This window comes from Myxine glutinosa, chromosome 6 (genome assembly GCF_964187855.1).
Source record: "Myxine glutinosa chromosome 6, kmMyxGlut1.1, whole genome shotgun sequence".
Classification (NCBI taxonomy): domain Eukaryota; kingdom Metazoa; phylum Chordata; class Myxini; order Myxiniformes; family Myxinidae; genus Myxine; species Myxine glutinosa.
The window spans coordinates 166,817,256-166,830,707 of NC_136266.1; the positions used below are offsets into that span (position 1 = coordinate 166,817,256).

Here is a 13,452-nt window from a genome sequence, read left to right on the forward strand (position 1 = left end):
AAACCATTGATATTAAAATAAAAAGTAGCCTATAACCACCGGAATTTTATGCTGATTCCGAATCTGTGCCTAAAACTTTTCTCCGATGTGTAGTTCTTGAGTTATAAGCGGACATTCAGACAGACAGACACACACACACACACACACACACACACACACACACACACACACACACACACACACACACACACACACACACACACACACACACACACACACACACACACACACACTCCTTTATTTATATAGATATATATATCCTCGTATATATATATATATGATTTTTGACTTATGAGGGAAAAGATGAGTTTGCAGGTTGACCAAGGATGTGGTTGTCATAGCTACTGAGCGACCTATTGATTAAATAAGGACCTTCTTATTTAATTGCATGCCTGTTTGAAGTTTTAACATGACTTATTAAGTCTCATGTTACTATTCTGTCAATTTGCAATGTGGTATGATAACCCTTGCATCAACTGGCAGAATACTCAGGTCCTGCGAAAACAATAATGTTAAAGATGAATGAATTACAGATAACATGCAGATTTGGAATTTGATGTGCTTGCAAAACTCAGGTATTTCTAAGTTTGATATTTAAAAGTTTGAATTAGTAAATATATATATATAAAGTTTTTGTAGTTACATTCACATGAAGTGAATGCCTTTACATGTAATTGGGAGAATCTTGGCGTTGCAGAGTCTCGAAGAACATATCTTCCTCATTAAGGAGATTTTAATATGCATTCTCAATCAGCGGGATATCCCTCTGCTCAATATTTCACTCGACCAATCACATTGTATCCCTCGATCCTTGCTCCCTCCCACCTACACTTTTCCTAACCAATCCTACTGCTCTCCTCCCCTCTCTTCGCTCCTCCCCCTCCACTTTCTCCTCCCATTTTCAACTTGTATAAAGATCAGAACTGACGTCCAAATATTTAGGATTATCAATGGGTTTGTAAAATGTTGGTTTGTTGTACTTAGGATTTTCACTGGGTTTGTAATGTTGTAAATGTTGTACTTAGGATACTTCACTTGGCTGGTCGATTCTGTTTGTTTACACTGTATAAAAACCACCTTTAGGTTTTTGTTTACTTTAGGTTTGTATAAAAACCACCTTTGTTTACACTGTATGTTGACTGTATTCTATGCTTGCTGGTGTTTGGTATGACATTTCTTTGTGCATCTCTCCTGTACCAGGATTTTCACGTAGGACTTTGATCTAGGATTTTGTTGTAAATCTTGCAGTGTGCCTTTCGTGAATTGCAGTGTGTTCTTCTTGGTTTGATAAGGGTTATTGTTTTCTTGCTGTGTATTTCCTTGTAGACAGAAAGTGTTGTCCTCCTCGGGAATTAAAATTTGTGATTCTTCTTCTGACAAAAGTTTATGGACATTGAATTTCTTGATTCATCTATTACATACTATCTAAAAAATATCTCTATCAGTAGCCTGGTGTTGGCTTAGCGGTTAGGGTGTCAGCTTGGAATCCTAGGATACTGGGTTTGAATCCAGGTCGATCGCTGAATTAACGCCAGGGGGGTTGACTCAGCCTGTCATCCTTCCGAGGTCGGCAAATTGAGTACCAGTTCACTGGTAATTCCCTGTGTGTCGCAAGAGGCGACTAACAGGGTTGGCGGCAGGAAGGGCATCCGGCCATAAAACATTGCTTCAAAAAGGGGACCAAAGTGCCAGAAAAAGGCCAACTCCTGCTCTGCGGGGGGAAATGGCCTCCAAAGGTGGTTCTTCTTCTTCTATAGCTGATGGGATCTGTTTTGTACCCTTCTTGTGGATGGGAGTGATGTTTCCCAATTTCCAGGTAGGTGGGAGATGGTCGAAGGAGAACAACAGGCTGAATAATGCAGGCATAGGAGAGGCAATAGGAGGTGAGCAGGATTTGAGAGCATTGACACTGATGCCATTTCAGCTCTTCAAAAAAGCAGGGTGGAGGCCAGCCAGAACTCTCTCTAACTTCTCATACAAGAAGGACAAACAGTCCAATAAACAGTCGGTACAATGGGTGTAAGATTGAGACAGAACAGAATGGGTTGGGTATACAAGAATCAATATGGAGGCAATGCAAAGATAAACATTCTGTCTTATCTCGAGCAGAGCCAACAACAAACAAAGTAGTTCAAGTGAGGCCCTCACTTGGCAATCGAGCTTGTGTTTGTGGTGTCAAGACCACACGCTGTTGCACAGTGGCACCAGGAGCTGTGCATGCTTGCAGGAGCTGTGGACGTGGAGAACCAACCATTGGTGGGTTGCTCTGCACCATACGCAAGGGTGTCGAGGGTACAATAGTGGTGGCTGCAGTGGTCTGAAGTGTAGAACGTCCAGCCGAAACCAAGCTTGGAGCAACTTGCTGCACCGGAAGAGCAGCGAACATCCTTGGCGCCCGATTCAATGCACCTAACAAGGTGAAAATAAGCAAAGAAAGCAGAGTTGATCAAAACGTTTATTAAAACAGAACAACAACAAAAAATACTTACACTTTCTAGTTCTAAAGTGTTTTGCCAAGATTATGTGACAAGAGCACCTGTATTAACGATGCGACACTACTGATTTACAAATGCTGCCATACAAACCTTATAGACGTGCTCACATTGTAATGGTACTGGACATATTTTATAGACAATCTAACGTCTATAAAGATTTGATTGGCCCTGTGCCTGCCATGCACAAGCAGGGCAGTGGCATGGAGACAGCCGATCGATCTCCCAGGAGCGACCCATAATACATTGGATAGGAAGTCTACCGACTCCCTGATTAATATCCCACCGTTAACCACATGCATAATATGTCTGATTGGCCCTTGAGCAAATGTGTCTAGTGGCCCCGCCCCCATTAGGCTGATCGACAGCCATAGTTCCGGCCACCCCTCTGTTCCCTTCCGATTCCTTTATGAAGGAATACAGTCTTGCATACGTTTCGTGGAATCCTTTCAAGCTATTAAAATTTCGATCATTTCCACTTTGCCACTATAAAATGCAGTAGATGCGTGTTTAAACCACTTTCATAGCTAAAACCAATTTGAAGTTAATATATCTGAAAAGAATAATAATAATACTGAGTCAGGGTTTTTTGGGAAAATCGTAGACATGCAGGCCAATTGACTTCATGTCCAAAGTTTGGATAATACAGACCCACGTTATGGACCTTGACAAGTTTATATCAATTTGTTGATTCTCCTTTTTTGGAGAATGTGGCAAGGGTGCCTGGAGGGCGTGAATGGTGTTGGTGTCCTGTTTTCTGAGGAGTTTGTAGACAGTGTGGTGAGTGTGACTAGAGTGAGTGATAGGTTGATGATGGTGAAAATGATGATTGGAAAGCTCTTGGTGAACGTCATCTCGGGATATGCTCCGCAGGTTGGTCGAAGCGATGAAGAGAAGGACAAGTTCTGGTGTGCGATAGAGAAGCTGATGGAAAACGTGAAAGATGAGGAAGTTGTTGTGGTGGGAGGAGACCTGAATGGACATGTGGGAAGGAGTATGGATGGTTTTGAGGGAGTTCATGGGGGTTACGGATATGGTGTGAGAAATGGAGAAGGTGAAAGGATTTTGGAGTTTGCTGATGGAGCTGATTTGTTGATTTGTTGATTTGTAATACTCAGTTCCAGAAAGAGGATAATAAGCTTGTTACATACACGTCAGGTGGGTCGACGACAACCGTTGACTACCTGATGGTTGCTTAGGCGAGATAGGGGGCACCTCCGGGACACAAAGGTGATCCCGGGGGAGGAGGCTGTTTCACAGCACCACGTGGTTGTCTGCGACATAAGGGTAAAAGGTGCGAGGAGAGAACGGCGGGTGAAGTACCAACCGAGAATGAAGGTGTGGAGGTTGAAAGAGGTGACAGTGAGGGAGGGATTAAAAGAGAGGCTGAGTAGGGTCGAGGATGATGTGGTTGAGCTTGAAAGTGGTTGGATGTCAATGAAAGCTAGTCTGTTGGGAGCCGTTGGTGAGGTATGCGGATGGACAAAAGGACCACCGAGGCACTCGGAAACATGGTGGTGGGATGATGAAGTTGGAAAGAGGATTGACGAGAAGAGGAAGAAGTTCAAGGAGTGGCAGAAGGTGAAGGGTATGGGAGCAGAAACAGCAGAGCATGAAAGTTATAAGGCAGCCAGGAAGGCTGCAAAGAAAGAGGTAGCAAAGGCTGAGCAAATAGCAACGGTAGCAAAGACATATGGCATGTAGCAAAATGTTCGGAGAACGCTTGGATTCGGAAGAGGGTCAGAAAGCAGTACTCAGGATTGCAAAGCAGATAGCAAAAGAGAGGTGTGATGTGATGGGGGTGAGTTGCTTGAAGGATGAAGTGGGACAAATCGTTGTCGACCCAGATGGAATTAAAGGAAGATGGAAAAGACATATGGAAATGCTGTTGAATACAGAGAATGAATGGGATGGCAACATAGAGAGTAACCCAGTTTTAGGACCGGCAGAGAAGTTAACTGAGAAGGAAGTTGAGGAAGCGATAAAAGCAATGAAGGGTAGAAAAGCGGGAGGGCCGACGGGAGTTGTGGGAGATATGTTGAAGGCAGCAGGAAGTTGGGGTGTGAAGAGAATGACAGAGATCTGTAATCTGGTGGTGAAAGAAGGCCGCATTCCAGTGGATTGGGGACTGCGTACCCTCGTCCCTCTATACAAGGGGAAAGGTGACCCTCTGGTGTGGCTCGTACCGAGCGATAAAGTTATTGGAGCATGGAATGAAGGTATTGGAAAGGGTGTTGGAGAGGAGTATAAGGAAGAAAGTGAAGATCGACGAAATGCAGTTTGGATTTATGCCAGGAAGAGGAACGACAGACGTGCTTTTCATTGTGAGGGAGTTGCAGGAGAAGTACATGGAGAAGAGGAAGAAGTTGTTTCTTGGGTTTGTTGATCTGGAGAAAGCATTCGATAGCGTTCCACGCAAAGTATTGACATGGGCATTGAGGAAGTTAGGAGTGGAGGAATGGTTGATCAGAGTAGTGATGGCAATGTACAAAAGAGCGCGCACAGCTGTAAGGACGAAGGACGGGAACAGTGGTGAGTTTGAGGTGAAGGTGGGAGTGCATCAGGGGTCGGTACTAAGTCCACTACTATTTGTAGCTGTGATGGAGGGTGCCTGGAGGGCGTGAATGGTGTTGGTGTCCTGTTTTCTGAGGAGTTTGTAGACAGTGTGGTGAGTGTGACTAGAGTGAGTGATAGGTTGATGATGGTGAAAATGATGATTGGAAAGCTCTTGGTGAACGTCATCTCGGGATATGCTCCGCAGGTTGGTCGAAGCGATGAAGAGAAGGACAAGTTCTGGTGTGCGATAGAGAAGCTGATGGAAAACGTGAAAGATGAGGAAGTTGTTGTGGTGGGAGGAGACCTGAATGGACATGTGGGAAGGAGTATGGATGGTTTTGAGGGAGTTCATGGGGGTTACGGATATGGTGTGAGAAATGGAGAAGGTGAAAGGATTTTGGAGTTTGCTGATGGAGCTGATTTGTTGATTTGTTGATTTGTAATACTCAGTTCCAGAAAGAGGATAATAAGCTTGTTACATACACGTCAGGTGGGTCGACGACAACCGTTGACTACCTGATGGTTGCTTAGGCGAGATAGGGGGCACCTCCGGGACACAAAGGTGATCCCGGGGGAGGAGGCTGTTTCACAGCACCACGTGGTTGTCTGCGACATAAGGGTAAAAGGTGCGAGGAGAGAACGGCGGGTGAAGTACCAACCGAGAATGAAGGTGTGGAGGTTGAAAGAGGTGACAGTGAGGGAGGCATTAAAAGAGAGGCTGAGTAGGGTCGAGGATGATGTGGTTGAGCTTGAAAGTGGTTGGATGTCAATGAAAGCTAGTCTGTTGGGAGCCGTTGGTGAGGTATGTGGATGGACAAAAGGACCACCGAGGCACTCGGAAACATGGTGGTGGGATGATGAAGTTGGAAAGAGGATTGACGAGAAGAGGAAGAAGTTCAAGGAGTGGCAGAAGGTGAAGGGTATGGGAGCAGAAACAGCAGAGCATGAAAGTTATAAGGCAGCCAGGAAGGCTGCAAAGAAAGAGGTAGCAAAGGCTGAGCAAATAGCAACGGTAGCAAAGACATATGGCATGTAGCAAAATGTTCGGAGAACGCTTGGATTCGGAAGAGGGTCAGAAAGCAGTACTCAGGATTGCAAAGCAGATAGCAAAAGAGAGGTGTGATGTGATGGGGGTGAGTTGCTTGAAGGATGAAGTGGGACAAATCGTTGTCGACCCAGATGGAATTAAAGGAAGATGGAAAAGACATATGGAAATGCTGTTGAATACAGAGAATGAATGGGATGGCAACATAGAGAGTAACCCAGTTTTAGGACCGGCAGAGAAGATAACTGAGAAGGAAGTTGAGGAAGCGATAAAAGCAATGAAGGGTAGAAAAGCGGGAGGGCCGACGGGAGTTGTGGGAGATATGTTGAAGGCAGCAGGAAGTTGGGGTGTGAAGAGAATGACAGAGATCTGTAATCTGGTGGTGAAAGAAGGCCGCATTCCAGTGGATTGGGGACTGCGTACCCTCGTCCCTCTATACAAGGGGAAAGGTGACCCTCTGGTGTGGCTCGTACCGAGCGATAAAGTTATTGGAGCATGGAATGAAGGTATTGGAAAGGGTGTTGGAGAGGAGTATAAGGAAGAAAGTGAAGATCGACGAAATGCAGTTTGGATTTATGCCAGGAAGAGGAACGACAGACGTGCTTTTCATTGTGAGGGAGTTGCAGGAGAAGTACATGGAGAAGAGGAAGAAGTTGTTTCTTGGGTTTGTTGATCTGGAGAAAGCATTCGATAGCGTTCCACGCAAAGTATTGACATGGGCATTGAGGAAGTTAGGAGTGGAGGAATGGTTGATCAGAGTAGTGATGGCAATGTACAAAAGAGCGCGCACAGCTGTAAGGACGAAGGACGGGAACAGTGGTGAGTTTGAGGTGAAGGTGGGAGTGCATCAGGGGTCGGTACTAAGTCCACTACTATTTGTAGCTGTGATGGAGGTGCTGGCTCAGAACGTAAAGGAGGGTTTACCGTGGGAGTTGTTGTATGCAGATGATCTGGTGTTGATTGCGGAAAGTATGGATGGACTGAAGGAAAAGCTGAACAAGTGGAAGGAATGTATGGAGACAAAAGGTCTGAAGGTGAATATCGGAAAGATGAAGGTGATGGCAAGTGGTAAAGCATGTGGTGAGGTGGAAAGAACTGGGAAGTGGCCCTGTGCTGTGTGTAGGAAGGGTGTCGGAGTGAACTCCATTCAATGTACAATGTGCGCTGAGTGGGTTCATCAAAAATGTAGTGGTCTGAGAGGGTCATTAACCAGTGTGGCAGCTACATTCAAATGTAAGGTGTGCACAGAGGGAGCTGCAGATGGGGGAAATGAGTTGGATCTTGGAGACGGCGTGAAGCTGGAAGGTGTGAAAACATTTTGCTACCTCGGAGACATGCTGAATGGAGAAGGTGGATCAGACTCGGCAACGGTTGCTCGAGTGAGATGTGCATGGAAGAAGTTTCAGGAACTGAGTGGCGTGCTGATGATGAGGGGAGTGTCGTTGAAGCTGAAGGGAAAGGTGTATGCTGCATGTGTGAGAAGTGTTATGATTTATGGGAGCGAGACATGGGTAATGAACGTAGAGCAGCAACGAAGGTTGGAAAGGGTGGAAATGCGAATGGTTCGACGGATGTGCGGAGTATCGTTGAGAGAGAGGAAGACAAATGATGAATTGCGAAAGATGATGGGAATAGAGCCTGTGATTGATGCTGTGAAGAGGAACAGGTTGAGATGGTTTGGTCATGTGTTGAGGAAGGATGAAAGTGACTGGTTGAGAAGAATGATGGAAATGAATGTAGAAGGAGGTAGAGGACGGGGAAGACCGAGAAAGACTTGGCTAAAGATGGTGGAAGAAGAAATGCAGGCAAGGGGGTTAACAAGGAGAGATGCAGAAAATAGGGCAAAATGGAGAAGATTGTCATGGGGACCGCAAGGCTAACCCCCGCTCTAGTCGGGAAAATGGCCTTTAAAATGCATGTTGTTGTTGTTGATCTCCTTTTTTACCCTCGCCTGAGGTGAGGGTATTGCATTTGAGTCCGTTTGTTTTTTGTCTGTTGTTTGTTTGTCTGCACAGAATAAATATGATTTTTCTCTGCAACCGTTGGTCCGATTGACAGAAAATTTTCAGCAGAGGTGCAACTCAACCTGTATAATTTTGAAATTATAATTATGACGTCATAGGTCACGTGGTTCGGCCGCCATATTGGAAAAACCGAAAAACTTTGCACCTCTATATCTCCGAAAGCGCTGCATAGAAAAAATTGACATCGCTCATCGTAAAGAACTCTCCATGGGGAATAAAATATGTTAAGGATGATGTCATAGGTGCCTCCATTATGACGTCATAATTCGACAAGTACAAAACTTCATCCGATCAAGATGAAATTTATTGAGCACCATCTCGGGATAAATTGGTGGAGAAAAAAAAACGACGATGTCATCGGTCACGTGGTTCGGCCGCCATATTTGTTTTAGCACAAAAGCCTTAAAAAAACACTGAAAACACATCCTAGCGAGGGTCTGCAATCTCTGATTGCTCTTTCTCGTTCTTCATGTTTTAGCCAATTTGAAAAGCATGTACTTTGAAAAGCAGTATGCCTGCCACGTTCGACGTTCTTTTCCACGTTCGACCAACTTCTCTCCCGTGTTTGGATAATTTCACGAGACAAAATGTAACCTTTTTAATGTATCCTTTTTAGTGAGAATTCGTATTAATTTCCCATCCATTTTAGTGGCAAATTGTTTATTTTACCACAGCCTTACCTTCAGATACCTCTGAGTGAGTATTTTAAAAAAAATTGTACTTTTTGTGGTATTTTGTGCCAAAAATTGTCACTTTTTCCCTTTATCTTTTATGTTTTTAAATATGGATTTTTCCACGGGTATCACTCGTAATAATAATAATAAGAAGAAGAAGAAGAAGAAGAAGAAGAAGGACACATGGGCACTTTTGGGTTTCATTAGCTCACCTGGACTGAAGTTCAGGGGAGCTTATGCGATGGCGCATCGTCCGTCCATCATTCCAGCAGTCCATCAGTCCGTCACTCTATCAGTCCGTCCATAAACACTTGAAACTTCTCCGAAACCGCTGATGGGATTGCGACCAAATTTGGCACAAATTATATTTTCTATGTTGTGACTAAAGTTTGTTCAGGGCATAAAAAAAAAAATCGGGGTCTAAGGGGGTTTACCGAGTGTCAAAGTGTATCCAGGTTTGACCCCCCAAAATAGGAATTTGCTTTTTCCTCTGAAACTACACACACTATTTCGATGAAACTTTACCACAACCTTCATCACATGTGAGGTACCAAAGATTGTTCACAGCACTAAGAAAATCGAAGTCTGAGGGGGTCTACGGGGGATCAAAGTGGGTCCAGGTTTGACCAGCCCAAAATAGATATTTGCTTTCTTCTCTGAAACTACACATACAATTTCGATGAAACTTGACCACAATCTTCACCACCCGTGACGTAGCAATGTTTTTTTGTTTTGTTTTTGTATACAAGATCGTGAAAGAGCTAATATTAATCACACAAAAAGTCAAACCGACACATAAAACACAAAAAAATAAGGGGAGCGGTAGACAAGATGGGGAGAGAGGGGGAAGGACACAAACACAACATTTGAGAGCAGGGACATCGGGAGAAATGTGGGAGGGGGAGGGCTTGGGGGGAGGTGGGAGAGGTATAAAACATATGAACACTGCAAGGACTTCCAGGAAAGAAGTTGGAATTTCAAAAAAAAGTATCTGGGGTGAATTAGCGGGGGTAGAAAAGATCAAGGTTTTGGATGGGGGAAGTTGCATTTTGAAAATTTGTCATTTCAAAAATCAAAAAAAAAAAGATTTTGAAAAAATGTCATTCTCAATTGCAAAAAATACACGTGGCACCATATTTATAGGGTTCCCTAACCACCAAACTTCGAGTTGCAGCCCAACTTTTTTTGTCGGGTAGTTTCACCATTGAAGACGTGTATTAAAAATCAAAATTCCACAAGTTTCTGAGGTGGTCAGCCGGGGAACTTGTTGAAAGTCAGACGAGGTGGCATGAAATGACCCAGAATTATTTTCCTTCCCATACAAAATCCACAAGCATGACAATAAGAGCCATGGAATAAATTCACCCAACTTCAGGTTACGAAGATCTGCATCATTGGAAAGGGCATAAATCAATAGAAAAAACCTGTTGTTCCCCAAAGAAACTCAAAAGAACAAGTGATTTTTGTCTATACTCAAGTGGAAGAGAAATCAAACCTGTGGTTATTGTTGCTGCTGGGGCAACTGGTAATGGAAGGATTTGAGCCTTCGGCTGAGCTACTGCTGTGCTCTGCACGATGGTGGTCACCGGGCAGCTGGTGACGGTTGTATCCATCATGACATCCTGGAAGGCAACAACAACATAAAATTGGTTGGTGACTAAAAACAGCACATGCTCGAAACAGCAAGATAGATGCAATCTGCAAGGGTTGTCAACAAGCAAATTAATTGTATTTTCATAGAAATACATTTTCAGTTGTGACAGTGGTGGGAGGTGTGATGGTTCGCCATACTGCGATCATGGCATACTGCGGCTTTGGCATACTGCGGTTTTGGCATACTGCGGCTTTGGCATACTGCTGGTTTTGGCGTACTGTGAACATGGCAAACTGCGGCCTTGGCATACTGCGGTTTTGGCATAATGCGGCTTTGGCATACTGCGGCTTTGGCATACTGCGGCTTTGGCATACTGCGGCTTTGGCATACTGCGGCTTTGGCATACTGCGGCTTTGGCATACTGCGGCTATGGCATACTGCGGCTATGGCATACTGCGATCATGGCATACTGCGGCTTTGGCATACTGCGGCTTTGGCATACTGTGGCTTTGGCATACTGCGGCTTTGTCATACTGCTGGCTTTGGCATATTGTGATCATGGCGTACTGCGGCTTTGACATACTGCGGCTTTGGCATACTGCGGCTTTGGCATACTGCGGGTTTGGCATACTGCGGCTTTGGCATACTGCGGCTTTGGCATACTGCGGCTTTGGCATACTGCGGCTTTGGCATACTGCTGGCTTTGGCATACTGCTGGCTTTGGCATACTGCTGGCTTTGGCGTACTGCTGGCTTTGGCGTACTGCTGGCTTTGGCGTACTGCAGCTTTGGCGTACTGCGATCATGGCGTACTGCGATCATGGCGTACTGCGATCATGGCGTACTCCGGCTTTGGCGTACTGCGATCATGGCGTACTGAGGCTTTGGCGTACTGCTGGCTTTGGCGTACTGCTGGCTTTGGCGTACTGGGGCTTTGGCGTACTGGGGCTTTGGCAAAGTGCGGCTTTGGCAGAGTGCGGCTTTGGTGTACTGTGGCTTTGGCGTACTGCTGGCTTTGGCGTACTGGGGCTTTGGCAGAGTGCGGCTTTGGCGTACTGCTGGCTTTGGCGTACTGCTGGCTTTGGCGTACTGCTGGCTTTGGCGTACTGCTGGCTTTGGCGTACTGCTGGCTTTGGCGTACTGCTGGCTTTGGCGTACTGCTGGCTTTGGCGTACTGCTGGCTTTGGCGTACTGCTGGCTTTGGCGTACTGGGGTTTTGGCGTACTGGGGCTTTGGCGTACTGGGGCTTTGGCGTACTGGGGCTTTGGCATACTGGGGCTTTGGCATACTGCTGGCATATATACTTCAGCATGCTGCTATCGTGCGTACTTGCTATCATATAAGAGGTGCGATGGTTCGGAACACTTCTATCATGAAGGTACTGAGATATGGTATGTTGGTTGCATTGTATTGTATTGTACAGTAGCACACCCGAGGTAAATAATATACGAAAGAAAAGATTTAAAAAAAAAAATTATGTTCACATTTTTTATTTAAACCACAACATAAAAGGCAATAAGCCAATGCATCTGGTACTATACAATATTGTAATTCAATTATATAAATGAACAGGATTATAAATAATTAATTGACATTTGTGGGAAAATTACATGCCCAGACCAGGAATCAAACCCAGACCAGGAATCAAAAATTGCATTTGCCTACATTGTCAATTAATTATTTATAATCCTGTTCATTTATACAATTGTGTTTCTACAACCCCAGTTAGGCCATGGGGCATAGGGCTAAAATGTGCTCAATTTGACAATTTCGTGCAACAACGCAGGGGATTACTTAAAATTGCTATAGATGGGTTGGGGATGTGCTCCTGAACAAGAAACACCATGTCCCCAGACACCAGGGGTGCTCATTAATTTTTAACGCGCACTTGATGAAAATGCAAGTAAATATATATTCATCAACTATACGTTACTGCATTTTCTTTTATTTCTGGATAGTTTGAGGAGTAAAATGAAAAAAATTGATTGTGATATTGTTTCTAGACCTCCTTTTCACTAAAATACACCAATAAACATGATATTTTTGTATCTAGATAGTCATAGCGATAAGTTGAAAATGAATCCAATCTGAAAATATGGTCCGCCGCAGCTGAAACACATGTTGTGCCGCAAATAAATCATTTTTATTTGACTTTTTTAAAATTAACTTCTCACTTCTACCTTCTATGATCAGTTCATCTTCTTTGATTTGAAGAATGGCAATGAGTGGCAGTTGACGGCTGACTCCTTTTACTTTTTAGAAGATTCATTTTCAACTTATTTATTTAAAACAGTACAACATGTATACATTACGCATGTCATGGAAAGTGCTTGCATGATTAACAGTGTTTAAGAGTACTGTTACTTTTGCTTCGTTTCCATGTTCAATACATAATGTATACATGCCAGGATAAGGCAGACAGACATAAATAATTGAGACAATCAAATTTGTTTATGATATCCATTACATTATAATTTACATCATTGTTCAATTTACAGCTTTCAAGTTTGAGAAATTTGTACTATTAACTATATTCACAGGTATAAGGTCGAAATCATGAACACAGGACTTTCATTTAAAAAATGATTGTACTTAAGAATAAATTAATTTTAAACATGTCAACCACACATAGATGACAATCAGTGAAAAAATCACTGATCATCCAGGATTCGAACCTGGGAACCTTCCATAAGCTTCCAGTAGGTCTTCTTGTATCTTGTCGGATGCTACAACGCCTGAAGACAGATGAATCAGCTCATTACCGTCAACTTCAAATGGATTGACCATACTTCGTATTGTGTTGACGACAGCTTCAACATCTTGTTCGTCACGTCTGACGCGAGTTTGATCAAGGTCTTTCCTGGATCTTGCTTGGTTTTCCTTCCCAGCCATTTCCTTACACTTATTGGTGATAGCTGAGCACTCATGTTGTGTAAGTAGCCATCGCAGGACAGCCCCATGGTTAGTAGTGAAACCAATCAATCCTCCCTTTGTTTTAGCATCCCTGTTGCATGTCTGCTCAATGCACATGTCGCACTCTATTTGAGCGAAACCATATTCCTCTTGAC

The 13,452-nt window shown here is 44.0% G+C and overlaps 1 protein-coding gene across 1 annotated transcript in view; it reads right to left on the reverse strand.

Annotated features, from left to right (window-relative positions):
* Positions 1 to 13,452, reverse strand: part of SRCAP (Snf2 related CREBBP activator protein) — a 349,731-nt gene that overhangs the window by 66,633 nt on the left and 269,646 nt on the right. The window contains exons 24-25 of the mRNA XM_068118884.2: positions 10,287 to 10,413; positions 2,149 to 2,409 (exon numbers count right to left, since the gene is read on the reverse strand). Of these exons, the coding sequence (XP_067974985.2) occupies positions 2,149 to 2,409; positions 10,287 to 10,413 (388 nt within the window). The remainder of the gene's footprint in view (positions 1 to 2,148; positions 2,410 to 10,286; positions 10,414 to 13,452) is intronic.